A 26,771-nucleotide genomic window follows, 5' to 3' on the forward strand; every position below is an offset into this window, starting at 1 on the left:
CCATGGAAACATTAAGGAAGAACGTTCTAAAATAACTGTCGCCTTGAAAAATCTTACTCTCGGGAGTCAGTTAGAATGTTTTAAACTTAAGTGTGATTCAGTGCCAAATCAAGGAGACTGCAGCTCTTCTAAAAAGGTATAGGACATGATCTATCATCATTACACTGTTTAAGATTTGCTAGTCTCTGGTTACCTGCAGTTGCATATGGAGTGTTTTAGGGAGCGCTGTATTTAAAAATCTGTCGTTGCAAAGCGAGATCTCAGTGTGTATTAATCATTGATGGTGTAATAAAGTTAAGCCCCCTTAACAATTTCACATGCCCCCTCAGTAATTTCATCCTGCAGCCGGGCCTGGGGTCAGGATACAATATAATGAGACGAAGTAGATTCACTTCTGTATTGTGATATTCGGGGGGGCGGGGGGGGGGGTTTCCCCGGGTGTCCCCACCAAAGCTGAGACCAAACCTACGCCCATGAGGAGAAGAGTTTTCGGGAAGTTCTCTTTACGCGCAAATCACTCAGATATTTACTCGTATATTTACGAATGTTTCATTAATGAGAACAGCAGTCTTTAAAAAACACGAGCGCTTCTTGCTTTCTCTCTCCCTTGGCATATTAATCAAAATCATTAAACACGATATAAATAGGGCGAAACACCAAAGTTTCACGCGCGCTCGCGCACTCACAGTCTTCAAAACTACACGAGCGCTGTTTTGCTCTCTCGCTCTCGCTCTCTCTCCCTCGTGCATATTAACCAAAATCATTAGACACGATAGAAAAAGGGCGGAATACCAAAGTTTCACGTGGAGCATTCAGAGATTTTTATTTTCTCCATGACAGGCTGCTGGCTCCCACTATTATTTATTTATTTTATTTTTTTATTTGGAAAAGCACTCTCTGTATTAGCTTAAAGCCCTCAAGTTTACATTGGTTACTGTATTCTTTCAATTGCTCTAAACAAGTATTTTGGGTGACCTTTTTATTGAATGCTAGACATCAAGTTGTTGTTATTTTCATCTGAAAGAAGAACTTTTTTCTTCAGTAAGCTAGGCCCTATGTGTTCAGTAAGCTTGTTTCAGTAAGCTATTGTTTTCAAGGCTTCAAGGTTTTATTGAATGCTATCTCTATACAAGTGCAAAGTTATGCATTCTTAGTCAGTCTTTTATATTGTAATTTTAAGAGCAATAAACATATATTGCAATCTTAAGGAATTCATATATTTTTCATTCAGATATGTAAATCAACATGTATAAATTGTTAGTAGTCTATTAATGGGGAGATAATCGAAATCAAATCTGTCTGGAAAAATTAATCGTTAGATTAATCGATGCATCGAAAAAATAATCGCTAGATTAATCGTTTAAAAAATAATAGTTTATCCCAGCCCTAATGGTGATTTATACAACAATACTTTCGTGACAACAGTATTTTCAGATTTTTAACACCTCATGTTAGAGAAATCATGTTTTTAATGCACTAAAATATTCAGATAATGCCAGAATTTAAAAGACAGATACATTGGATTAATTATTCATTACATCGATCATTGTGTAAAAGTAGTTTAGTTGTCATTAATCGAGCCGCTGTAATTGTTGATGAGAGAATAGCTCAGATAAAAGCGGGCCTTACATGAGCAGGACTACATTAGAAGTCATCTCATGGTTTACTTGGTATTTTCTGATCTGTCCATAATCTGTGAGGCTTTGGCAGTGTGAACGAGCAAAACAAAGCAGTGTGAGAACTATTACTGAAGACTTTCTCTTTTCAAGGAGAAAAACAACTTTAATGCACTTAGTTTTCTTCTTATTTCATGTATTTCTGTGTAGTTTCTCTCCTCCCTCATCTCTTCTTGAAGTGTGAAAACCAGGAAGCGTCTGATTTTGTTGAAACAGTCTGTAACTGTGTCAATATGGGGTCCAGACGTGCACTGTCTCTTGTACTCTGTGAGTATTTCATTATATTCTACACTATCTTCTGATTTTAATACAGTATTCAGCTGAAGATTATTGAATGTGCTGTGTGTAGCAGGGTCTATGAATCCACAGTCTTGCTGTTTGTGTCTTCTTATTGTTCAGATTAATGTGATGATATGTTACGTGTGGATCTGATACAGAGTTTCAGAGAGCATTTATTTATCTGTGCTTCGTGTGAAAGATGGAGTCTCTGTGGACATGGTATTATACACATTCTTCCTATTTCAGGAAGTTTTAGGTAAATCAGATGTATTTGTTTAATATGAGTTTTGAGAACAGTGACCAAAACACATACATTTCTCTATCACTTTTAATTCTGAAAATCTATCAAACACATCACATCTGCCAAAAAAAAATGATGCTCAAATGTTTCTCGGAACGAACTTCTGTTTTCTGAGACACTTTTTCTCTTATTTATAAACGGTTTGTCTCAACATCATAGCAGATGTGGGAACTCAGTTCTCCGTCACTTAGCAGAGAAACCACAGCTAGTTCATCCAATCTGAATCATGAAAAACCACAGCTGTAGTTCATCATTAACATGTGAACATGTTCCACTAACACTTGAAACTCAGAAAGTGTGTTCGGTCTTCATTTTGAACAACATATTTATTGTTTCTTAATATACTTAATATAATAATATGCCGCTGGTTCACTTTCTGGTTTACTTTATATGAACTGAGTTTGGTTTAATTAAATATACTTCTTGTGAAAACAACCTTAGTGTTACATTTTTTTTCACAGCCGCTATAGTGTCACAATTGACCCTTGTTCTGCTGAAACCCTTTAACAATTTTAAAAAGGCAGACCTTTCAAAAATTGCTTGTAAATGATTCTGTATTATCACCAAATATTGTATTCAGTATTTGTGTCAGCTTGTTTTCCTTCAATTAGGACAGAATTTGTATTTGTTTTTGGAACTGATTGATTAGGTGTTATTAATCGTGAGCTCATACATCTCAGTTTTTGAGAGAAAAAGGCATTATTTGTGGATAATTTTGTCATTAAGCAATAAAATATGAAAATAATGTGCACTGTTTATCACACTATAATGTGCTTTAGGCTCAGATCAACGATGCCTGCAATCGATCAGTTGTAATACAAAGTCTGTCCCAGTTGAAAGAACACAAGCTGACAAAAATATTGAATTTAATATTTAGTGACATAGAGCATAATGAGAGATTTATAAGCTATTTTGTAGCCCAGTCATTTTTGACCCGGAACACCACAAGTGTAACAAGGTGGGGGAAAATTTTCCCAAAACTGTTGTGAAGCTCAAAGTCAGACCAATGTGATAACATTAACTTGTATTTTTGAAAATAAATAAATAAATAAATTCTCTCTGGTTAAAAATGTCCTGAACACACAACATGTGGGTGGAGGGTGGAGTTGATGTTTTCCGAGTCACACTGGAAGTGAGGCTGTGTCTCAGAAATGCTTTGACCTGAGATGTGGTTTGGTCTCCTTTCCACTGAAGAATCAGTGATGAGAAACAATCATCACATTAATGTTCATATTTGCTTGTAATGTGTGTTTTAGTGTACAAGTGTTTTACTACATGAATTATATAAATAGTACTTATATAAATAGTATAAATTAATCTAATGATCATGTTATTATTTTTAATAATCAATCTCTTTTAATTGGTTAAATCAAATACACTGCTGGACAATAACCAATTATTTGTGTTCTACATTTTTTCTCTTTATATTTTATTATGTATCACCATTGCTTCTCATGGAGCATCAAAACAGAGAAACACTTTCAGTTGAAACTCTAGACATGTTTCTGTGATCTGCATTGTGTTGAACCAATGGAAATGATTCATATCTGTTTCTTCTGCGTTTAGTGCTGATATCCTTCATCCACTCTGGACTTACTCAAGGTATTGTGCTGTACTGATTTACATTTGATTTATTAAATATGAATAGTGTTGTAGTAGTTTGTTCGTCTGCAAGGATCCCGAGGATCACACATTTGTCTCTTTGCTGATAATTCACGTCCATATTTTGCTATCGTTCATCTTCACCCAGCATCATTTATGTGTTGGTCCTCATGCTGCTAATACACTGCTATTTCTGCAGTTTATGATGAAATTTAAATAAAAATAGATAAATAAATAAATAAATAAACAAATAAATAAGAAAAATAAATAAAAAGCTTATTGTAGTCCATTGCAAAAATGACTGTGTGCCATTAACTCTTTTGTGATGTTCAGGATTATTTAAAACATCCACAATGTGTAACTCTGGTGATCTGTCATGATGGTTCATGAGGACACAGATCTGTATAATGACATGAATATTACAACATAAACATCTGTATATAAAAAAAATCCTCTCTGTTACATAATTTGTCAGAATATTGTAACATCACTGCAAAAATGGTACTTTAGTACAAAAAAAGGTTACACTTTGAAAAACATTCATTGATTTTCTTATTGTATAACATCTTTGTTATAATGATGATGTTTCAATGTCTCCACATGAATCTAATGAGTCACCGAGTGATAATTGCAGCCATCTAGTGGATGTACATAGATGTAATTTCATGTTTTTTTTATTAAATTATCAGTGGTGGAAAGAGTACTGAAAATTTGTACTTAAAGGGTTAGTTCACCCAAATATTAAAATGATGTCATTAATAACTCAAAAACTACGACTTTATTCAGCATTGTCTTCTCTTCCGGGTCTGTTGTGAGCGCGTTCGATGTAACTGGATCTTCTTGAACCAGTTCACCAAATCGAACTGAATAGTTTTAAACGGTTCACGTCTCCAATAAGCATTAATCCACAGATGACTTAAGCTCTTAATTTTTTTAATGTGACTGACACTCCCTCTGAGTTCAAACAAACCACTTTCCCGGAGTAATTCATTTACTCAAACAGTACACTAAAGAACATTAAAAAGATTTAAAATAAATCCATAGCATTCACTCGCTCCTTGGATTCCCTCATTTCCCAAGCTTCCCTTACTCTAAGACTGTGGGGTGATGAAGCAGTGAACAGAGGGAAATTTTTATAATGGATGAGAAACCAATTGCTCCCTCGTGACCTTTTGTAAACTGTATTTATGACAAAGAACTGCACAGATACAGATATTCTAACAATGTATTGATAAACACATACCTTGTGTCCTCTGTTTGTGTTTGAGTTCACTCGCGCTGCTCTGCAGCGGTTTGTAAATTTAAGAGCGCACTGAAAGATGGGGAGGAGACCGGTCTGCCGCCGTTTTCATATCAAATTTAAGTGGACTGATTCTGAAGCGATCGCAAATTTGTGTACAGTTTATGGAGCTAAATGCTATAGCCCCGCTAAAAAAGCCTAGCTTCGCTCATGCTTCTTGTGTGCATTTCAGTGAATCAGGACAAATATTTCAACCGAGAACTCAGGCATTTAAGAGGCACCAAAATGAGGCAACGAAATCTGAGTTCTTATTCGGTTCAGTGTATACCGGGTCCATAGGTAGATCGGTGTCATATTGGTACCGGGTTTCGGTACCCAACCCTATCAGAAGCATGCACATCATATTTATTTTGCGTTAGCATGAAGCTGCAGTTTACACGTAACACTAAAATGCTGCAAATAATTTTTTCTTACGCTTTGAAACTCGATTTACACCTTTACAAAGCTTCTCTTATGCATGCAAACTTAATTTATGCTTACAGTCTTATGTACACTTCCACAAATACTACCCTGCCTATGCAAATTCTTTATGACGTCATCTTACCTTCATACACTACTCTCTAGCAGAATGGTGAGTTGGTAGTGTTGTTTATTCAGTGCTAAGTCCAATGGCATGTCTTTTTATTTTCTTGTTCTTTATTTTTTTAGAGTCATCCCCTTCCCCACAGTCTGATCCTGTAATTACAAGACAGAAAGCTGTATCCATAGGTATGGTTACCTTGTAATATCTTATTACCCTGGACAAGTATGCAGTTGACATCATTTATAAGTACAAATTAATAAAATATGAAAATTTGCTGAAAATGTGCTCACCCTCAGGCCATCTAAGATGTAGCTGAGTTTGTTTCTAAATCAGAACAGATTTGGAGAAATGTATCATTGCATCACTTGCTCACCAGTGGATCCGATCTCTGCAGTGAATGGGTGCTGTCAGAACAACAGGTGCCGTCAGAGTCCAGACAGCTGATAAAAACATCACAATAATCCACATGTAATCCACATGACTCCAGTCCATCAGTTAACATTTTGTGAAGTGAAAACTTGCATGTTTATAATAAACAAATCCATCATTAAGATGTGTTTGACTTTAAACTGTTGCTTCTGGCTAAAATATGAGTCCTCTAACCAGCAGTTTGGACTCTTATTCTGACGACACCCATTCACTGCAGAGCATTCATTGATGAGTAAGTGATAATGCTACATTTTTCCAAATCTGTTTTGACAAAGGAACAAACTCATCTTAACTTTGGATGACCATGAGTAAATGTTCAGCAAATTTTAATTTTTGTTGGAATTATAATAAAAAAAAAATGTGCATTTATGATTTTGTAATAAGATAAACAATGACAATCCATTGAATTGTACATAACTGCAGAAGTTTGTTTTGCTGATTGGGCTATAATTTCTCGGAATACAGGTCAAAATCAAGTCATTATTGAAGAGCTTGCAATCCTGACACCCCAAAAAATCGAGCTTTTATGTAACCTTATTGATATACCAAATAACCCTCCAAACATTACTGGCTATTGGACTAAAGATGGACAAGAAATTGAAAACTCTGAAGAATCTGTAAATAGAAACAATGAACAGTATATCCTTAAAAGGACGTAAGTGGTTGTTTATTCAAGAAAATAATCATGTGTCATTTTTAGTAAATGTGAAAAATGCAAATAAGTAATAAGACATGTTATAGGAGTAAAACAAGAAATTCAGTATTACTAAACAATGACTTAACACTGCTTTAAGTTGTTTAACCTTTTTCATAGTTTCAGTATAGAGGCCAGAGACCTGGGAAACTATTCCTGCAACTTCAGAGAAAATGAGGCAAAAGTTACATTTGTATTAGATGGTATGTTGTCATTTTATGTACACATTGTGTTGTTTTAATTGGTTTATACAATAATATCCATCATATATCCATTTTGCTTTTTTTATCTAAAGTTCCTGCAATAAAAGGCACAAGAAACAAGCCTGTAGTGAGCTACATCGGAGATTCAGTTGTACTTGAATGTAAACTCAAACTCAAACACACACCAAACACTTGGAACTGGTACAAGGCAAACGACACCGAAAAGGTGAACGAGAAATGAGGAACATGGGATTGTATTAAGATTATACTTAAAGGGTTAGTTCACCCAATAATCAAAATGATGTCATAATAACTGACCCTCATGTCGTTCCAAACCAGTTAGACCTCCGTTCATCTTCAGAACACAGTTTAAGATATTTTAGATTTAGTCCGAGAGCTTTCAGTCCCTCCATTGAAACTGTGTGTACGGTATACTGTCCATCTCCAGAAAGGTAAGAAAAACATCATAAAAGTAGTCCATGTGACATCAGAGGGTCAGTTAGAATATTTTGAAGCATCGAAAATACATTTTGGTCCAAAAATAGCAAAAATTACGACTTTATTCAGCATGGTCTTCTCTTCCGAGTCTGTTGTGAGCGCGTTCACTACTGCGTATGATATTCGGTTCGCGAACGAATCACTTGATGTAACCGGATCTTCTTGAACCAGTTCACCAAATCGAACTGAATAGTTTTAAACGGTTCACGTCTCCAATATGCTTTAATCCACAAATGACTTAAGCTGTTAACTTTTTAATGTGGCTGACACTCCCTCTGAGTTCAAACAAACCAATATCCCGGAGTAATTCATTTACTCAAACAGTACACTGACTGAACTGCTGTGAAGAGAGAACTGTAGATGAACACCGAGCCGAGCCAGATAATGAAAGAAAGATTGATTCGTTCTCAAGTCAAGAACCGTTTCTGTCAGACGCGTCCGATTCGAGAACCGAGGAGCTGATGATACTGAGCATGTGTGATACAGCGTGAAACAGACCGACACACAGAGCGTCTGAACTGAACTGGTTCTTTTGATGATTGATTCTGAACTGATTCTGTGCTAATGTTATGGGTGCGGGTAAACCGAAGGCTTGAATCAAGGGCAATCATCGCCAATGATGCCATTACTTCGAGCGCAAAAGAACTGGATAACCGTTTTCTTAAGAAAACCAAAAACCGATGCAACCGGTTCTTGACTCAAGAACAAATCAATCTTTTGTTTGTTATCTGGCTCGGCTCGGTGTTCATCTTCAGTTCTCTCTTCACAGCAGTTCAGTCAGTGTATTGTTGAGTAAATGAATTACTCCGGGATATTGGTTTGTTTGAACTCAGAGGGAGTGTCAGCCACATTAAAAAAGTTAACAGATTAAGTCATTTATGGATTAATGCATATTGGAGACACGAACTGATTAAAACGATTCAGTTCGATTTGATGAACTGGTTCAAGATGGTCTGGTTACACACAGTTTCAATGGAAGGACTGAGAGCTCTCAGACTAAATCTAAAATATCTTAAACTGTGTTCAAAAGATGAACGGAGGTGTTACGGGTTTGGAACGACATGAGGGTGAGTTATTAATGACATAATTTTGATTACTGGGTGAACTAACCCTTTAAATTTGACGTCATCTCACAGTAAAGGGGCTATCATATCCAGTGTTATTTTTAAAATATTAATTGATATTTGCTTATTTAGTCCTAAAGCTTTTATTTTGTAGTTCAAGTAATTGTTAGTATTGTTTTGTTAATGTGCATCCCAAATATTGTACTAATGCACTATTCTATGATGTTTTGTAGTTATAAATAGTGTGAGTAGTGTGTTCACAATGAAAATTTAAAAAATCCAAAAAGTAAATGTGCACTTTAAACACCCAGATGATGCACTTAAAAAACTAAAAAAAAAAAAAAAAAAAAAAAAAAAAAACGAAGATTGGAATGTTGGAGACTTTGCACTCAACTGTTGCAGCTTTAATTACATTGTGAAGGGGGAGGGGCTATCAGACTCCAATTATGAATGACAAGATAATTCCTAAACTACATGGTTGAGTACATAGTGCATAAGAACATAGTGTATGAGTACACAGTGTATAGTGCGTCTTTCGGGACACAGATCAAAATTCCACACTTTCAACATCATAGAATAGTGCATAAGTAAACACCTTTTGTTTTTTCAAGTTTTCCAGCTACAAATTTCATTTCATTTACTCAAAAAGATTGTTAATAGTTACACTTTTAACAGTAACAACATTCATATCAGTGTTTTTTCCTTCACAGGTCCTCATCAATGTTACTGCAAACCCTCAGAACTACAAGATCGTTATTAATGGAAGTGATACAAAACTGACTGTTCTGAATCTGACTGAAGAAGATTCTGGAAAGTACATATGCAGCGCTGAGTTTGATATCAAACCCAGGGAGTCTTACGTCAAGCTGAAGGTCTTGTCTTATACTGAGCCTCTCAAACCCTTCATTGCCATAGTGGTTGAAGTCATTGTCCTGGTCACGCTGATTTTGCTTTGGGAAAAATGCAAAAAGCCACAACAGGACAACTCTTCTGCAGGAGGTACAGTAAACTTTAATGAATATGAGGAATAATCATGCATATTCAGATCTGTCACCATTGAAAATTAACAAATAATTTATTGATTTGCAGAGAATGATGTCTGCTCAGAACAAACCAGCAAACTGTAAGTGTGTTCAGATCAGTTCATATGATTTTAAAGATTCACTGAATATATTTCCTAAAAATTAAGTTAGACTTGCTTGAAGGTTTTTCAGACCTTGGCAGTGATGATGCTAATGTTCTTTCTAGCGCTGGTGATGAGAACAATGGAGTGAACAACACAGCAAGACAAAGAAAACTGCAGCCCTGATGTTTTCATTTTAACAGATGAAAAAAAAAATTTGATTATGTAATGTGGCCTGAATCACATAAGGCAATAAGCAATCTTTTTTCCTAAACTAATTCTGCCACAGCCACATACATAAACACACACAAACACACACGCGCACACTGTGCACACACACTGTGTGTGTGTGTGTGTGTGTGTGTGTGTGTGTGTAATTACATTCTCAGTGTACCATCATAAAAATATAAAGCATGTTTTCTTCAATATACAGTAGTGTTATTACTAAGGTTTAAGTGTTCATATGACCTTTTGGAAGTCAATTAATAATAAAGGTCAACTAAAGATAAAACTGATTCTCTTTCTGAAGACTTTATTAAAGTATTAAATTGCTTCATATAACGAAAAGTTTTCATTTCGGCTATATATATTAATATATAAACATTGATCACACATACACAAAGGTCAAAGGAAGTTGAGCTTGGCACACAAGAACCAATGAGGTTATGAAGTAGTCATATCTCTTCAGAAGACTTGGACAAACTGCTTCATTCATACAGATTACTTTTATGATATCTTTTTGTACTTTGTAATGCATGAAAGCTTTTTTTGCTTGGGCTTCAATTGAGGAAAAGAAAAAGCAAAGCTAAAAATGGCCTTCATCTGTGTTTCAAAGATGAACAAAAATCGTATTGGTTTGGAATGACATGAGGGCGAGTAAATGACAATTTTCTTTGTTTCCTGATTCCTTTAAATACAAATATGACTGATTTGATTCTTCAACAAAAAATTTGTAATATTAATTCTCAGTTCTATTTTGAGCACAAAATCTTCTTTAAACACAAGTTCTTGAACTTAAATGAAAAAAAAAATAACATGCAACTCCATATATTGTTTATTGACATGAAGAACAATTTCAAAACTGTGGTTTGTTCAATAAAAACTGCAGCAGCAGTTTAAGAATGACATCACTCAAGCCCACAATGTCTCCATCTGTGATTCCCTCATACAGACGCATACTTTCTGTGCACTAGCATAAGTTCTTCCTGCTAGTCTGTGATGACACCATGAGACACAATAGGCCTCCTCACGTCCTCTTCACTCCAAAAACCTGGGCAGATCAAAACATATTTAGTTTTTAAAAAAGCATACATGTTGATGCATGTCTGTGTCCTACAACTGTGAAAACAATGGATCATTTCAATAGAAATCTGCTCTTAACCTGACCTGGGTACAATTCTGGAACTATTGAAAAAAAATCTAAAGTTTACAGAACCACTAACCTTGATACATCGCCTGCACCCCTGTCCATGCAAACAGGCTCTCAGTGACACCTCGACCTGATCAAAGAGGCCTCTCTTGCTCATTTTGTCCCTGAGGAACCAATCGGGGACCATGTGAAACTATGTGTGACCAAAGCAGCATGGATCTTCCAGTTTGGCACCTGTGAGGTCTAACAGCATGCACTTATTTCCAGCATACTGTCATGGATTTAAACTTCAAACTATGGGTGTGCGATGACCAAAATTAAATTGTATCTGGATGTTTTCTGGACTTTTGTTGATAACGATAATTAGACAATATTCTGCTGAGCATGTCACTGTGCTGGTACCTTGGCAGGTTTAAGACTACTGTGGACAGCTGACTCCCAAAACTTTTGATATTATTCATATTGTGATGTGGCTAGTCAGCAGGAGCAACAGAAATTAACCTTTCCAATAAGTTTAAATAGATTTTTTACCTTTTATTGATGTTTTTTTCTAATCTAACTAAATGTATGCATCAACTTTTGTGTCTTACATTTACATTTCTCACATCAGTAAATTCAAACAGACACTATGGCTGTTACCAATCAAATGAAATCAGTATCAACAAAATTTGAGTTTGCAATATGGCTGTTACCAAACAAATTAAATCAGTATCAATAAAATTTGAGTTTGCAATGGATGAGCTTCGAAGAACCAATGAATCCAAGACCATGCCAAATCATCAACAGTCAAATCCAGCAAACTGAGTTAGTAATGTACGGAGAACAGGCCCCAGTTCTGCTGTGGCTTCATTTGGAACTATTTTCATTATCGAGATACAACAAAAACAAGAATTGTTGTGTCTAAAATCTAAGTCACTTAATATTTACTTTTGTTTATTGAGCAATTGTGCTGAAATTTGAAGAAAATCGTTGGTTAATTTCTGATATACCGCTGGCCACAAGAGCCTGAGCACTACAGCAGTGGCTCAGCTAGTTGCTATTTCCCTATGATGTAGTATAAGATTTATTGGGGGTCCCCTGGTTTAGAAACACTGCACTACCACAAGTTTTGTATTTGTATGCAAAATTGTAATGTTCAATATGCATTTGAATGAAAGCATATTATGCTTATTTAATACACAAATTATAAATCTCACTAAGATGTTAAAGGGCATAATGTGCATAATTAAGAACCCTGAGTAGTTTGGAGACTTTTATTTTGAAAACCACATAACTTTTGAGAATCGGATGTAAACAAAACCTCAGCAGCAGCACGTGAGAGAGGGATTTTCATGGAAAATAGACGCCGTTTTTCATTAAACAGTGTAATGACGACCCGCTGTATTTTATTTACCCGGCAGGTTTTGCCCCTTGGACATCATTTACGGCGTGTCTTACCCGTGAAGGTGTTTATTTCTATGTAATGCTCGCGCTGTCAGAGTTTAGCGCGGTCTGTGAATGCTCTGAATTTAAAGCGCGCAGAATCCTTCATCTGCTCTGCACATGTTTTAGACGTTCAGAAATGCTTTTGCTGAGGTTTTGTTTGTTTGCTTGTTTATATCAGACCTTCTGCTCGTCCACACGCGATGAGGTTCGCTTGGCAAAGGAGGCCAGCAAGAAATACGGGAAACCTGAACCCACTATATTTTCTAAAATAGTTGACAAAACTATCCCTGCAGATATAATTCACGAGGATGACAAGGTGTGTTACAGACCACAAGCCTTTAGGACTTTTGCTTAATATATTAAGTAACATAATGAAATATTCATCGTAATTCAGACTTTTTGTTAAGTTTCATGCATATTATAAATGAACATTGCATGTCAGTTTGCATGTAATATAACACGTGTAATGTTGCAGTGTCTAGCTTTCAGAGATGTAAATCCCCAGGCTCCTGTGCACTTCCTGGTTATTCCAAGGATTCCCATTCCCAAGATCAGTGAAGCACACGATGATGATGCATCGGTTTGTCTGCCATACACTTTTGATTAGTTTCTAGCTTTAATAATTACAGAGGATGACGCACCTCTAAGATCTTGACCTTTTCCATCCAGCTTCTGGGTCATCTTTTGATAGTGGCCAAAAACATAGCAAAGAAAGAAGGACTGGACGAAGGATACAGAGTTGGTGAGTAAAATATCCTTTGTTTTAAAATTGGGTTCATTTAGCATCTATATAAATACTATATTAAAGCTTGACATATAAAATAATAGTCCGGGAGAAAGAGCAAGCAAACACACACACACACACACACACATACATTCACCTAAAGGATTATTAGGAACACCATACTAATAGTGTGTTTGACCCCCTTTCGCCTTCAGAACTGCCTTAATTGTACGTAGCATTGATTAAACAAGGTGCTGAAAGCATTCTTTAGAAATGTAGGCCCATATTGATAGGATAGCATCTTGATCTGATGGAGATTTGTGGGATGCACATCCAGGGCATGAAGCTCCTGTCCCACCACATCCCAAAGATGCTCTATTGGGTTGAGATCTGGTGACTGTGGGGGTCATTTTAGTACTGTGAAGTCATTGTCATGTTCAAGAAATCAGTTTGAAATGATTCAAGCTTTGTGACATTGTGCATTATCCTGCTGGAAGTAGCCATCAGAGGATGGGTACATGGTGGTCATAAAGGGATGGACATGGTCAGAAACAATGCTCAGGTAGAACTTGGCATTTAAACGATGCCCAATTGGCACTAAGGGGTCTAAAGTGTGCCAAGAAAACTTCCCCCACACCATTACACCACCACCACCAGCCAGCCTAGTGTTAACAAGGCATGATGGATCCATGTTCTCATTCTGTTTACGCCAAATTCTGACTCTATCATCTGAATGTCTCAACAGAAATCGAGACTCAAAAGACCAGGCAGCATTTTTCCAGTCTTCAACTGTCCAATTTTGGTGAGCTTGTGCAAATTGTAGCCTCTTTTTCCTATTTGTAATGGAGATGAGTGGTACCTGGTGGGGTCTTCTGCTGATGTAGCCCATCCTCCTCAAGGTTGTGCGTGTTGTGGCTTCACAGATGCTTTGCTGCACACCTCGGTTGTAACGAGTGGTTATTTCAGTCAAAGTTGCTCTTCTATCAGATTGAATCAGTCGGCCCATTCTACTCTGACCTCTAGCATCAACAAGGCATTTTCGCCCACAGGACTGCCGCATACTGGATGTTTTTCCCTGTTCACACCATTCTTTGTAAACTCTAAATGGTTGTGCATGAAAATCCCAGTAACTGAGCAAATTGTGAAGTACTCAGACTGGCCCGACTGGCACCAAAAGCCATGCCATGCTCAAAATTGCTTAAATCACCTTTCTTTCCCATTCTGACATTTAGGTTGGAGTTCAGGAGATTGTCTTGACCAGGACCACACCCCTAAATGCATTGAAGCAACTGCCATGTGATTGGTTGATTAGATAATTGCATTAATGAGAAATTTAACAGGTGTTCCTAATAATCCTTTAGGTGAGTGTGTGTGTATATATATATATATATATATATATATATATATATATATATATATATATAATACTTAATTATCTGTTCTTATTATTTTACAGTCATCAATGATGGTAAAAATGGGGCGCAGTCTGTGTATCACCTTCACATTCATGTTCTCGGGGGACGGCAAATGAAGTGGCCTCCAGGATAGATGGACCTACTGTCAGAATAAAAGTAATGCTCTGCATTTTTGGAAGATATGAGAATAATGGATAAACAGTACAAAATGGAAATTTGTTGGATATTATCAAAAAATGTTTGTCAAATAAAGTGTAATACTGTTTTTTTTATTCATTACAAGAGTTTGGCTTTCATTCTGCAATTAATGTTAACAAGCTGTTGGGTAAACTGCACTTAACTGGGTTGGGTTACCTTTACTGTTGTTTACTGTCATCATTGGTTAATAAAAATATTCTGGCGAGCTTGCAAGTTTCACAGGTTAATATGGGCACAATGGGTACTACGTGTTCAGCGTAATGGGTGCTACATGTTCAGCGTATAATGTACTGAAAAGAATAATAGGAAGTATATAAATAAGGAAGTAACAATGCACAATGGGTTTTAATCATGAAATGGAAGCTGAACAAATTCCTTGAAAAGAACATTCTTGCATAAATGGGACAGGTTGCATACAAATTATTGAATACTGTACATGATTTGAAGTACACATCAATTTGTTTATACCATCAAGACACATTTGAACGATGTGCTGAAATAAAAACTACAATCTGAAGGCCTCAGTTAAGGTCATCCTGTAGAGCTGTTCACTGGTGACAGGTGGTGTGATCAGGGGACCTTGGTGGCCAGGAGGCCGGTTTCTTTGGGTCACTCGTGACTGTTTATATATTAACTGAACTTTAATCCTATTTGCTGAAACATCAGAAGCATCCATTCAGTTCAGGCATCAAATCATGTCTGTGCTGACTAGAAGGAAAAATATAATTCAGAAAAATAGTAATCTTAATAATTGAAACAAACAGCTTTGAGCCTTTACTAATTTAGTTTAAAACATATTACCACAGAGTAAAACATTAATTCGATCTACATTTAACAAAACATTGTTATTTCTGGAACGGTGGTAAATATGTAATATTGTAATCTGGCATATGGATTTTTACTAGATGAAGGTTGCAAAATGGTACAGTAAATGTCTACAACTGTCTTATCTGCTGGAAAGCCTCTCTGGTCTTTCACACTATCTATTTGTGGACTTGGAGCTTAGGTAACAATCTGAATGAACAACGTGTTGATCAATAAACAACTGAATTGAACTTGTCTCACTATCACTATAACAGAGGCAGGTCTGCAAACATGAACGAATGAATATTAATACCTACAGAAATCTGCTGTTGTCTGGCAAGCATTCGTGCAAATGCTATACAATGCACGTTGAATAGGAAGTTATTTTAGAATGCAAATTGTAGTGAAATATCAGCTGTAAAATATTTACATGACACGCCAGATATTATCAAATTTCTTTAATTTCAGTTTGAGGTCTGCGAAAGACATTCACATGTTTTGTGTGTGTTGTTAAAAAAGGAAGAACTTACTAAACGTCAACATTAAATTTCGTTGACAGTTATTTTTTATTTATGTATTTTTATGGTGCTGTGACGATGAAATCGTTTGTTTACTAGAATGAAGTTCTGTCACCTGCTCCGCGCGTCACGTGACATGATGTGAGGCTTTGAATGGAATTGTAGACACACTATTTAAGTTCTTACTTCACATGAGAAACATGTAGCTGTGCATAGGGCAAAATCTGTGTTTCATCCACACCTGCTCGGAAACTACACACCTTCCTAGCCTTCAACAACAAGCACTGACGGGAGAAAAAAGAAGAAAAAAACCTTGGGAACATGTAAGTCAGCTTCCCCCCCCCCCCCTTTTTTTTACATCAGTAAATGTATAGCCTATGTTAGAAAGATTATATGTTTCCAAACTCATCATACGAATGACATTTCCTTTTATTCTGCAAGTGTTCTTGAGCTAAACCGTCACAGGCTAATATTTATAGATTTCTAGTGATTATTCAGGTTACTATTTAGGTGTTCAATTGAACGTAGCCTGGGTGATATTTTGAGTGAAATGTATTCATGCTTAATATAGCATAATTGTTACAAGGTATACTTAATTTAATTTATTTTTCAGAAGGTAAATATTTTCAAATGTCTGGTTGAGGCAATTGTCAAATGCTTTTTACATATTATAAATAGGCTAGATAAAATGTTCTAATGAGATTATCTGTGGGCCAAAACTGTTTTGATACCTGTTTGTTATATTATTCATAGTTTTTATCTACATAATTTGATGGTCACTGTGCGTTACCCAATATAGTGTGACACTATGCCTACTGTATCTGTGGTACATGTTTTGTTTTGCTGTAACAGTGTAGATGTCCAATATATTTTTTTCTTGTCAAAACATTAAGGTGTGCCTATACAGAAACTGACTTTAAAATGAAATCCAGCCTAAGAAATATTCACAGGATTAAGAAAGTGTGATAGCTAGCCCCATTCTCTGCATACTCTTGAAAGAAAGAAAAAAATAAGGCTCTCTCCTTTCCTTCTTTGTCATAAGGTGGTTATGTGTCACTATGTTATCAAACTGTTGCAGAATTATCATATTATTAACATGATAGCTTATTTCCAAGCAAGTGCATTTCCATTTCCTGTGATTATTATTATTGTTTTACTATTATTATTATTATTATTATTATTTATGCATAATTTTTTGATTCAGTAGAACAATATCATGGTGTTTTGTGAAAAGCTGCGCATGTGGATTAATGAATATTGAACCTGACACCTCCACTCCCATACCTTTAAATACAGATTAGGATCCAATGCCTTAAAACCATTAAATTATTTCAGAAGATTAGTTAGGAATATTTCATTGTCCTTGTCAGTAATGAACTGTGTCATTCTCAGGGTTTTTCTCATCTGTGGGCAAGTTCAGTTGGGCACAGATCATGATGTGTCCACACTTGTGTTGTAATTATCATGAACTTTGTCCTTTTGCAATCTTGAGTAGTCAAGTTATGAACTTCTGCTTGAGGCGTAATTCCCAGGATTTTACAGAAAAAAAAGAAAAAATAATTATTCGTTTTCTTTGAATTAACTGTTATGGAATTGTAACATTTCAAGAAAATGCCATTAATTATTATTTATCTTTGTATCTTTTTTTTCTTTTTCTTTTTCGCTCACTGGCCCAATATATCACAATCACACACACACACACACACACACACACACACACACTGTATGTACGTACAGTATGTGTGTGTGTGTGTGTGTGTGTCTTCTAAAAATGCAATGTCCAATCTACTCAACTTAAAGGAATTGTTTAACCAAAAGTCTGTCATCGTCTTTTTACTAAACCTGAAGTTGTTCCAAACCTGTATGATTTTCATGAAGATATCTTGAAGAATGTTGGTAACTAAACTGTTGCTGGTAGCCACTGACTTCCATTGTGTGTGTGTGTGTGGGGGGGGGGGGGGGTGCTATTGAAGTCACTGGTTACCGTCAACAGGTTGGTTACCAACATTCTTCAAAATATCTTCTTTATGTTCACCGGAAGAAAGAAATTCATACAGATTTGGAACAAGTGAAGCGGGATTAAATGATGACAGAATTAAATTTTTTGGGTGAGCTATCCCTTAAATTGTAATAATTACTTAGACATCCTCTAGATGGCATACTTATACAAACTTCAAATGCAGATATTTTGTAAGACTAAACGTGTGCAAACACATGTATTTTTTTTTCACGTATAATTCTAAATTTAAAGATTTGCACATTAGACTATTTAACGTAATAGTGCTTTAATCTGAATTTCCTAATGTTGGTGAAAGGTTAGTCATTGACTGTAACCTCTCGTCTGCTGCTTTCATCATCTGGCACTCTATCCACTGGCACATATTGCTTAGTATTTTGCAAGAGCAGGGGGTACATATAAAAGATAAATTACATTCTGAATCCACTGGTGTTGGAGTCTTTTGACTGAATAGAAGACATTAGACATATAATATTTTCATTTATATTATAGCTTTTTCTTTGTTGTATTTGGTCGCTACTTTGTGAACTCAAGCTTTTGTAATAACATTTTATTTTGTTGTCATTTAAGACTCAAACTATACAATGTCTGCCGATGAGTGTATATCACAGAGTGATTCCAAGGAAATTCCTGTCTCCGGAAATGATAGTCAAGGGTATGTAGACTTAGACTTAATCAATGAAATATGTCATTTCTGTCCTCGTCCAATATTTTGGTACTTGATTATTTGACTTTTTTATTGTATTTTTTTATCGATGTATATTTTATGTTATCATGTATCATTTGTCTGTCTTGCTAGTTCTTCTAAAACTGGTGAATATCAGACCGTAAACCTTCATGACTCCAAAGACCAACCCAATGGAGATTGTTCATTCTCTGTAATGAAGAGAAACACAGGTAGTCTTCACATGCATGTTCACAATATGTTTGCATATCAAAAATACAACTATTTTGCATAAATTCTGAAGAGTTTCTGAATAGATTATTCACAAACACAAATAAAACAAGAATTATATAACATAAAGAATAATATAATTTATAAATGTTGCTGCAGCAAAAAAAAAAAAAAAAATTCAAAGTTGTACATAATGTTTAGTTGAGTGTGTTTTACAAAAAAGTACTAATTAAGTCTTTCTTCTTTAAAATGTAATTTTTTTCAGTGTGCAGTCTGTAGATTTGAAGTCCACAGTATGCAAATATACCATCCTAGTAATAATTAGTAATAATTTGAATTGTTCTGTTCATATTTTTAACCTGTTACACACGTGGAACCTGATTGGTGAGAAACACACACCATACCCTGTCAGTAACCTGACCTATTTGTGTACTCTTGATAAGCTGTTTGTTCCTCCGTGTGTGACAGCAGACGAGGGCAGGTGCCTGAATGGACTGATCTCTTCTTGCTTAAAGAGCGTGCAGAAGCTTCATTTGTAAATTTGCAATACCTTTCAGAAGCCCTTTTTAAAATAGAATCATGTCTCCTGTGTGTCCTTGCTGTCCCGATCAAAAAGGCAATAATCCTGCTATACCACTGACGACTGGAGGTGTGCGACTCGCTCCAGCTCAGGAGCTGTGGAGCGCGGCCAGAGACAAGCCTGTCAAACTGAGGATGGAGACATCGGGACTCGGCTCAGAACCTCCGATGACCATCCATCAGATGTTCCTGGGTACAGTGCAGAAGTACGGAGACTATCCTGCCCTCCGTGCAAAGAAGGAAGGAACATGGGTCACTCTGACCTATAAGGAGTACTATCAACATGCAAGAGCGGCAGCCAAAAGCTTTCTGAGCGTATGACTTCACATCTTTTCATCTTTTAAAATTAATTTTTGAATGAATGAGCTTTAGGTGAAGAATTGTGTTTGCATATTCAGTCACTGTGCTCTGTGTGTACTCTAGCTTGGCCTGGAGCGATTCCATGGAGTCGGCATTCTGGGCTTCAACTCTCCTGAATGGTTTATAGCAGACGTCGGATGTATCCTAGCAGGGTATTGACTGAGAATTCATTTAATCTTTTAATAGTTAATCTACTTGAAGTTAGAGAATGAGGAAAAGACTTTAGAAAACGTTTTGATGGAATGTGGGATAGCTTTGTCTAGATTTCTCAACACATATCTTGTTTTGTCTCAGGGGACTGGCCACTGGGATATACACAACTAACTCTCCAGAGGCCTGCCAGTATGTCGCTGATAACTGTGAAGCCAATGTTCTGGTGGTCGAAAACAACAAACAACTGATCAAAATCCTCCAGGTAGTTTAAAAATGAACCGCTTTCATTTAGTAGATTATCAATGCAAGATTCAACCTACTGTAGAAAGACATGAATATGAGAAGTAATGCAATAAAAAAATCATCCAGAATTGCTAGTATAGAAATATATAAAGGTTCTGAACGTTGACAATAGTTATTTGACAACAGCTAACATGAGCAATACTTTTGAAGCATTTATTAATCCTCACTGATGTTAGTGAGTGAAATGTCTGTGAATTAATACTGATTTTAAGCATTAAATATTAACCCTAATGTATCATTATGAAAATGTAATTAAAAAAAGAACAATAATATGTAAACGAATGGCTGAATCTTCTTATAAAATACTGATCAGTTTTCTTTCACTGTTCTCACAGGTCAGAGATCAGCTGCCACATCTGAAGGCTATTGTTCAGTACAAGGGTGAACTGGAGCAGAAGTTACCAAATGTCTATACAGTAAGTTTTTGCCAAATAATAAAATAAAAATGCCTCTGAATACCAAATGGTTGCACAAAACATATACATGTAAGAGAATAAAGATAATGCAGGTTCACGGATAATTACAGGTGAGTAATGTTTGTTCCCAAATGAGGAAGTATCAGTATGTTCAGTATGTTTTTTGTTTTGTTTTTCACAAAAAGCCAGTCAAGTAAAATTAATCTTAACAGCAATGCATTTTCAATACGTCAACTAATCAAACAGTGCTCCTGATGTGTTTTCATTTGATGTTCTCTCAGTGGGCTGAATTTATGAAGTTGGGGGAGAGTGTCTCTGAAGCCGAGCTGGATGCGCTGATAGACAGTCAAAAGGCCAACGAGTGCTGCACATTAATCTACACATCAGGCACCACAGGGAATCCCAAAGGGGTCATGCTCAGCCAAGATAATGTGAGTACAACTTAAAGTGTCAAATAAAGTGACTTTCTCAGCACTTACGCCCAATGCCAAATTTAATTAACCACGTTAATATTTTTTATTTTGATGGGATAATTAGTGGTGTCTCTTAAATTCATCCCTCCTCCATCCAGATCACTTGGACAGCCACTGCAGCAGGTCTCATGACCAATCTGAATATGGCTGAGGAGGAAATCGTGAGCTACTTGCCCTTGAGTCACGTGGCAGCCCAGGTCCATGACATGTGGATCTGTATGAGGTTTGCCGCCATAACCAATTTCGCCGAGCCAGATGCCCTGAAGGTTAAAATCCAGCTTTTATGCTGAATTTTAAGATGCTTACACTGTTTACTTTTGGAAATATATATATATCTTTGTCTAAATCACTGTAGGGCTCCTTGGCCAACACTCTGAGAGATGTGCGTCCCACAAGCTTTTTGGGAGTTCCCCGAGTTTGGGAAAAAATGCAGGAAGCAATGAAATCTGCTGGTGCAAAGTCGTCCGTTACGAAGAAAAAGATTGGAGACTGGGCCAAGGGGATCGGACTTCAAGCTAGCTATAATGCCATGAATGGGTGCGTTTTAAAGGAACCATGGAGTCAATCATAAATTGAATCTTTTGAAAGAATCCCAAAGTTCATTTGATTTCTTTACAGTGATTCCTCAGTGCCGTGGGGCTTCACGTTGGCGAATGCCCTTGTTTTCAAGAATGTAAGAAAAGCTCTGGGCCTCGACCGCTGTAAGGCCTGTTACACAGGTGCAGCTCCCATCACCAAAGACACACTGGAGTACTTCATGAGTCTTTACATCACCATCTTTGAGCTGTACGGCATGAGCGAGAGCACTGGACCTCACTCCGTCTCCTGTGCCGAGGGTTATCACATTATGAGGTCAGAGGCGCGATGTGCTTTCTATATTAACACACATGCAGTATTTGAAATTACATGGATGCCTTAAAGGAATTTGTGTTGATATACTCACTTCACTTCAGAGAAACAATTTTTGTGTTCATAAAGGAAAATAACTGCTTGTGGGTTTGGAATGACACGGTTTTTAGTAAACATTAGCATTGGATGAACTATGCCTTTAAATGATTCTAAAGGCACTGTTTGATTGTTTTGGTTTTCTAGTTAAAGTAGCCCCAAATATTAATTGTAAACTTAAAGGGATAGTTGACCCAAAATTGAAAAAAATCTGTCATCATCATATTCAAGTTGTTTCAAAACTGCATGAGATTATTCCTTCTGTTGAACACAAAAGAAGCTAATAATAATAATAATAATAATACTATAATAGCATGAACATGGCAATGTTAAATTTATATTAAAAACTTAGAAACATACAAATACATTTAAAAAAAAAAAAAAGTCATATTATTCCCAAAACTCAAAATTATTCAAAAGTCAAAGAAAATAAAGTCTTTAGGCCAAAAGTGTCAATACATGGAGAGGATTCTATAGAAAATTTATTTCACAGTGAATGAGCTGGAACAGAAAGAGAGAAAATCTTCTTACTCTTCAAAAAGGACCAAGAAAAAGTTTGACATATTCCTCCAACATGTCCATGTTAAAGTGATGAATTCCACGCGTGTGAGCATGACTTCAAACATCCACCAATTGGCTGAAAGTCATTGTTACTTCTGAAAAAAGCTTTATCATGTTCTGTTCTCCTTCAGTTGTGGTAAAGTGTTGACTGGCTGCAAAACTAAGTTAGACAAGCCGGATACAGATGGAACCGGTGAGATCTGTTTCTGGGGGAGGCATGTGTTTATGGGATACCTGAACATGCCAGACAAGACTGAGGAGGCACTGGATGCAGACGGGTGGCTTCACTCAGGAGACCTGGGCAAACACGACAAAGATGACTTTCTGTACATCACCGGCAGGATAAAAGGTAGAAATACACATGTTGTAGATTATATTCAATTGCAGTGCTTAAATTGCAGTTCAGTTGCAGTGCTTCATGGCAGTGAGCAGGCTCTTAAGAGCTATTTTGGTACAGTTTGCTCAGTGTGATTCTATGATTGGTATAGATTTCTTTAGGTAATTGGTAGATTGTCGTTTTCTCTACCTTTGGACAACTTTCATACAGTATTACTGTGAGCAGAAATGTATCTAAGATAAATGCATACAGTGTAACAACCAATATTAATTTATACATGTGTATATCTAATTACCTTATTTTTGCAGAATTAATCATTACTGCTGGTGGAGAAAATGTACCACCCGTCCCCATTGAGGATGCCCTAAAGGAGGAGGTGTCAATCGTCAGCAATGCCATGCTGGTTGGGGACAAAAAGAAGTTTCTCTCTATGCTACTCACACTCAAGGTGAGTCTACATTTACTTAATAAAAGAAAAATAAAATTACACTCGTTTCTTAATTTTTTAATTGGGAGAAATTTAGCATTATTGAGGATCACAGGGGATCCATTGGTGAGCAGGTGATGTAATGCTAAATTTCTCCAAATCAGTTCCAGTGAGGAAACAACCTCACCTATACTTTGGTTGGCATGAGGGGGAATATTTTTTAAGCATATTTTCATATTTGTGTGAACTGTTCTTTTAATGAGACCAATAAATGTGTACATTTTACCAAATGTTTACATTTATACCACCAAAAAAACTTAGCTAATGTGCCATTTTTCAGAAGGAATGTGTTTTATTTTTAGTGTAACGTTGATGACAATGGAGACCCCACAGATGAGCTGACTCCATTAGCGGTGGAGTTTTGTCGGCAGCATGGTGTAATTGCCAGCAAAGTCTCAGAAATCATTAACAAAAAAGAACCGGCCATTTACAAAGTCATCCAGGAAGGCATAGACTGCGTAAATGCCAACGCCACATCCAATGCCCAGAGAGTCCAAAAGTGGACCATCCTCTCAAGAGACTTCTCCGTGTCTGGCGGAGAACTTGGTGAGTGTTATTTCTTTATATAGACATGGATATTAAACAGAACTGGAGAGTTTCTTGACAAACTGAATCTAATGTATAGATGTCCATCATTATTAAATTCTTGTAAAATGCTGCAGACGCACTTGCATCTGTCAGTGTGACACAACTATGAGAAGCATTTGTGTCAGTTGGTCTCACGTTTTAATGAAAGGTCTTTACAGAACCTGCTGCCATGCTGCTTAACCACATTCCTTAATTCATAATTATAGTAAACTGGCTGATGGATCTATTAGATGTGAATGTGAAGGATTGTTTTCTTCTTTTTTTTCCTCAGGTCCAACCATGAAGCTCAAAAGGCCTGTTGTCAGTAAAATGTATCAAGAAGAAATAAACAAATTTTATAGTGAATAACAGAAGAACCAAAATGAAACTGTGGGAATTCAATTGCAGACTACAACGGGATCATATTCTTTTGCCACTGATCAGTAATCTGTATTTTGCTCACTCCAGGGCTTCCAGTGGACCTCACTATTATAACATCTCATTGGTCTAAGTCAGACTTTACATTATTTTATACCAATAGATTTGTTAGCTTCGGCAAAGTTGCAATTGATCAGTTTTATAGCTATTTGTCATTATAACTGGTTCTGTATATTCTGTACAATATATGAAATCAGAGTTGATTGTATGTAAATGATATTACTATGCAATTACTGTGCATATTACTGTTGTTACAACCGGCATGTGAAGTCAATTTGTCTAAATAGACAAAGTTTTAGATTGAAAATAGGTTTAGATTGAGTCTCATATGATCTGTAGAGGATAATAGACCTGCTGTTGCTTGCATATTGAGTATTGTTAGTACTTCAGACAGTTACAGCGTAACTGTAAAGAAATGTGGGACAATTGTTTGTTCTCTTGCTGTTCACAATTCACCCAGCACATTGAGTATTGGAAAAAAAAACTGAATTGTGAGATAAAAACTCAGAATTATATTTTGCATTTAAAAAAAAAAAAAAAAAAAAGTGAGATAAAAAGGTGAAAACAGGATTCCATACTTCCTGTATACATCACTGGCAGAATAAATTTAATGTGCAACAGTGCCCATCCACAGAGCACCCTGAATATTCATGAGAACGGAGATTGTTTTGAAGTATAGAAGTAAATAATAAATTATTATTAATAACTATTAAACTCCATTGATACTCCATGTGATAATCTATTTTTTTTTCTTTATCTACATTTCTGGGATATTTGGTAGTGTGAGTAGGCACAGGGAAACCTCGTGATGATATGCCTGTGTGCGTCTGTTCCCAAACAAAACAAAAATCATCTCTCTGATGAGGCACAACACTGTAGGCACTGTGGTTTAACCCCACCCCGCCCCTCAGGGATTGTTTATATTGTCTTCGAACCAGTTTTGAAGTTATCCAGAAATACAAGCAAGAAACCTCATCCCTTCATAAAAGCGTTTTCTTTTGTTCACTTTTTTCAGACAGTTTCATTGAGACTGATCTTGTTTGTGTTCTGCATTACCAATTGTTGGAAGTTCTTTTATAACAATTGAACATATCTGGTGTCACATGCAGCTGTTGAAGCCAATGAACCGTAAGTAAAGTATCTCCTCTGATACAGAAGATATGTGAAGTATGCAAAGTAGCTGAGAGATTAGTTTTTGGATATACAATGACATCGAAGTAAATTTACAGCTCTTAATCATTATTCTGCCTATTTTTATGCAACTACTGTTTCTTTTCACTGTTCATAAAAGCCCCCCCCCCCCCCCAAACACACACTTTTTCTTCCAAGCTTGTACTATTCTGAACACTGTCTGAAACTTTGTATCAGCACTCGTAATATGTGTTTTTGCCTCTTTAAAATGAATCACTATAGTCTTCATTTTTATGACGCCTTGTAAAGCAGTGTTTGCTAAATGAATAAATGCAAATGTCAAAACACTTTGGAAATCTCACTGCAAAAGGGAATCACGAAAGCAGGTAGTGCATAATTTTTATCATGTGACCATTTATTTAGAAAAGGGCCCATCGGATGCACGGGACAAAAGCATCAAAGCTATTTTTAAGCTAAAAAAATTATTAATTCATTTATTTTTAATTTTGTACCTGGGGTAGCTATTTTTTTTTTATATTCTTTTAAATTATTTGAAATTATTTGAATCATTATTCATATATTCATAATAATTTACCATGACCTGGCTGGTAAATAAAATAATAAACTTTTCAAATTAAAAAAATGTGCTGTACGACTTTGGATTCGTATTGTGTTTTAGTAACCTTATTTTTTCCCTCAATATTTTAATATGTAAATATAAATAATTATCATGTCCCCCAATTATTTAACTTATCCATTCAACATTAATTTATCATATTAATCATTTTTCTCAGCCTGGTTATTGCTCTTCTGATGATCAAACATGATATCTGTCCATTTAGGACAAAGTCCTCAGATGACTATCTACGTACAGTACATTCAATCAAATTAAGTCGTCCATTCACCTTACACAACTTCAGCAGTAATAAAAGTGCTGGAAATGAAACCTTTTCATTCATTATAT

At 36.1% G+C, this 26,771-nt stretch overlaps 3 protein-coding genes across 13 annotated transcripts in view; all 3 read left to right on the plus strand.

Annotated features, from left to right (window-relative positions):
- The window catches only part of emb (embigin), a 41,593-nt gene extending 30,866 nt beyond the window's left edge, over nt 1-10,727 (plus strand). For 2 of the 7 annotated variants that reach the window (XM_052592083.1, XM_052592082.1), the window contains 9 exons: nt 1,827-1,943; nt 3,823-3,858; nt 5,807-5,866; nt 6,576-6,765; nt 6,925-7,007; nt 7,100-7,233; nt 9,280-9,568; nt 9,659-9,692; nt 9,818-10,727. In XM_052592083.1, coding sequence (XP_052448043.1) covers nt 1,910-1,943; nt 3,823-3,858; nt 5,807-5,866; nt 6,576-6,765; nt 6,925-7,007; nt 7,100-7,233; nt 9,280-9,568; nt 9,659-9,692; nt 9,818-9,878 — 921 coding nt within the window. In that variant the 5' untranslated portion in view covers nt 1,827-1,909 and the 3' untranslated portion in view covers nt 9,879-10,727. The remainder of the gene's footprint in view (nt 1-1,826; nt 1,944-3,822; nt 3,859-5,806; nt 5,867-6,575; nt 6,766-6,924; nt 7,008-7,099; nt 7,234-9,279; nt 9,569-9,658; nt 9,693-9,817) is intronic. The other 5 variants (XM_052592081.1, XM_052592079.1, XM_052592078.1 and 2 more) reach the window with 5 other exon arrangements.
- Nucleotides 10,728-12,349: 1,622 nt separating this feature from the next.
- Nucleotides 12,350-15,032, plus strand: LOC127998097 (uncharacterized HIT-like protein Synpcc7942_1390). Of its 5 annotated transcripts, XR_008170960.1 has the most exons (7): nt 12,350-12,506; nt 12,665-12,802; nt 12,962-13,066; nt 13,156-13,228; nt 13,956-14,012; nt 14,443-14,571; nt 14,667-15,032. XR_008170960.1 is itself a non-coding variant. In XM_052592086.1 (5 exons), exons 1-5 carry the CDS (start codon nt 12,393-12,395, stop codon nt 14,756-14,758), a joined length of 588 nt encoding a protein of 195 aa, XP_052448046.1. In that variant the 5' UTR covers nt 12,350-12,392; the 3' UTR covers nt 14,759-15,032. The 5 variants fall into 5 exon arrangements, 3 of the variants coding, with proteins under 3 accessions (XP_052448046.1, XP_052448045.1, XP_052448044.1); XR_008170954.1 differs by having other exon boundaries at nt 12,350-12,802; XM_052592086.1 differs by lacking the exons at nt 13,956-14,012; nt 14,443-14,571 and having other exon boundaries at nt 12,350-12,520; nt 12,613-12,802.
- Nucleotides 15,033-16,356: 1,324 nt separating this feature from the next.
- LOC127998171 (long-chain-fatty-acid--CoA ligase ACSBG2) lies at nt 16,357-26,154 on the plus strand. Its single transcript, XM_052592088.1, has 15 exons — nt 16,357-16,468; nt 18,733-18,817; nt 18,962-19,059; nt 19,674-19,951; nt 20,060-20,148; nt 20,291-20,411; nt 20,788-20,868; nt 21,150-21,299; nt 21,440-21,607; nt 21,697-21,878; nt 21,960-22,193; nt 22,979-23,196; nt 23,493-23,632; nt 23,974-24,217; nt 24,531-26,154. The coding sequence occupies exons 2-15, from the start codon at nt 18,747-18,749 to the stop codon at nt 24,605-24,607; spliced, it is 2,151 nt and encodes a 716-aa protein (XP_052448048.1). The 5' UTR covers nt 16,357-16,468; nt 18,733-18,746; the 3' UTR covers nt 24,608-26,154.
- The last annotated feature ends 617 nt before the right edge of the window (nt 26,155-26,771 follow it).

Source organism: Carassius gibelio, chromosome A5, assembly GCF_023724105.1.
Source record: "Carassius gibelio isolate Cgi1373 ecotype wild population from Czech Republic chromosome A5, carGib1.2-hapl.c, whole genome shotgun sequence".
Lineage (NCBI taxonomy): Eukaryota > Metazoa > Chordata > Actinopteri > Cypriniformes > Cyprinidae > Carassius > Carassius gibelio.

Coding starts and splice junctions, on each gene's coding strand:
- LOC127998097 (XM_052592086.1), top strand. CDS start 12,393: ATGGAAAATAGACGCCGTTTTTCATTAAACAGTGTAATGACGACCCGC. Junction 12,803..12,961: donor TAATTCACGAGGATGACAAG/GTGTGTTACAGA, acceptor GTAATGTTGCAG/TGTCTAGCTTTCAGAGATGT. Junction 13,229..14,666: donor GGACGAAGGATACAGAGTTG/GTGAGTAAAATA, acceptor ATTATTTTACAG/TCATCAATGATGGTAAAAAT.
- LOC127998171 (XM_052592088.1), top strand. CDS start 18,747: ATGTCTGCCGATGAGTGTATATCACAGAGTGATTCCAAGGAAATTCCT. Junction 18,818..18,961: donor TCCGGAAATGATAGTCAAGG/GTATGTAGACTT, acceptor CTGTCTTGCTAG/TTCTTCTAAAACTGGTGAAT. Junction 21,300..21,439: donor TCATGCTCAGCCAAGATAAT/GTGAGTACAACT, acceptor TCCTCCATCCAG/ATCACTTGGACAGCCACTGC.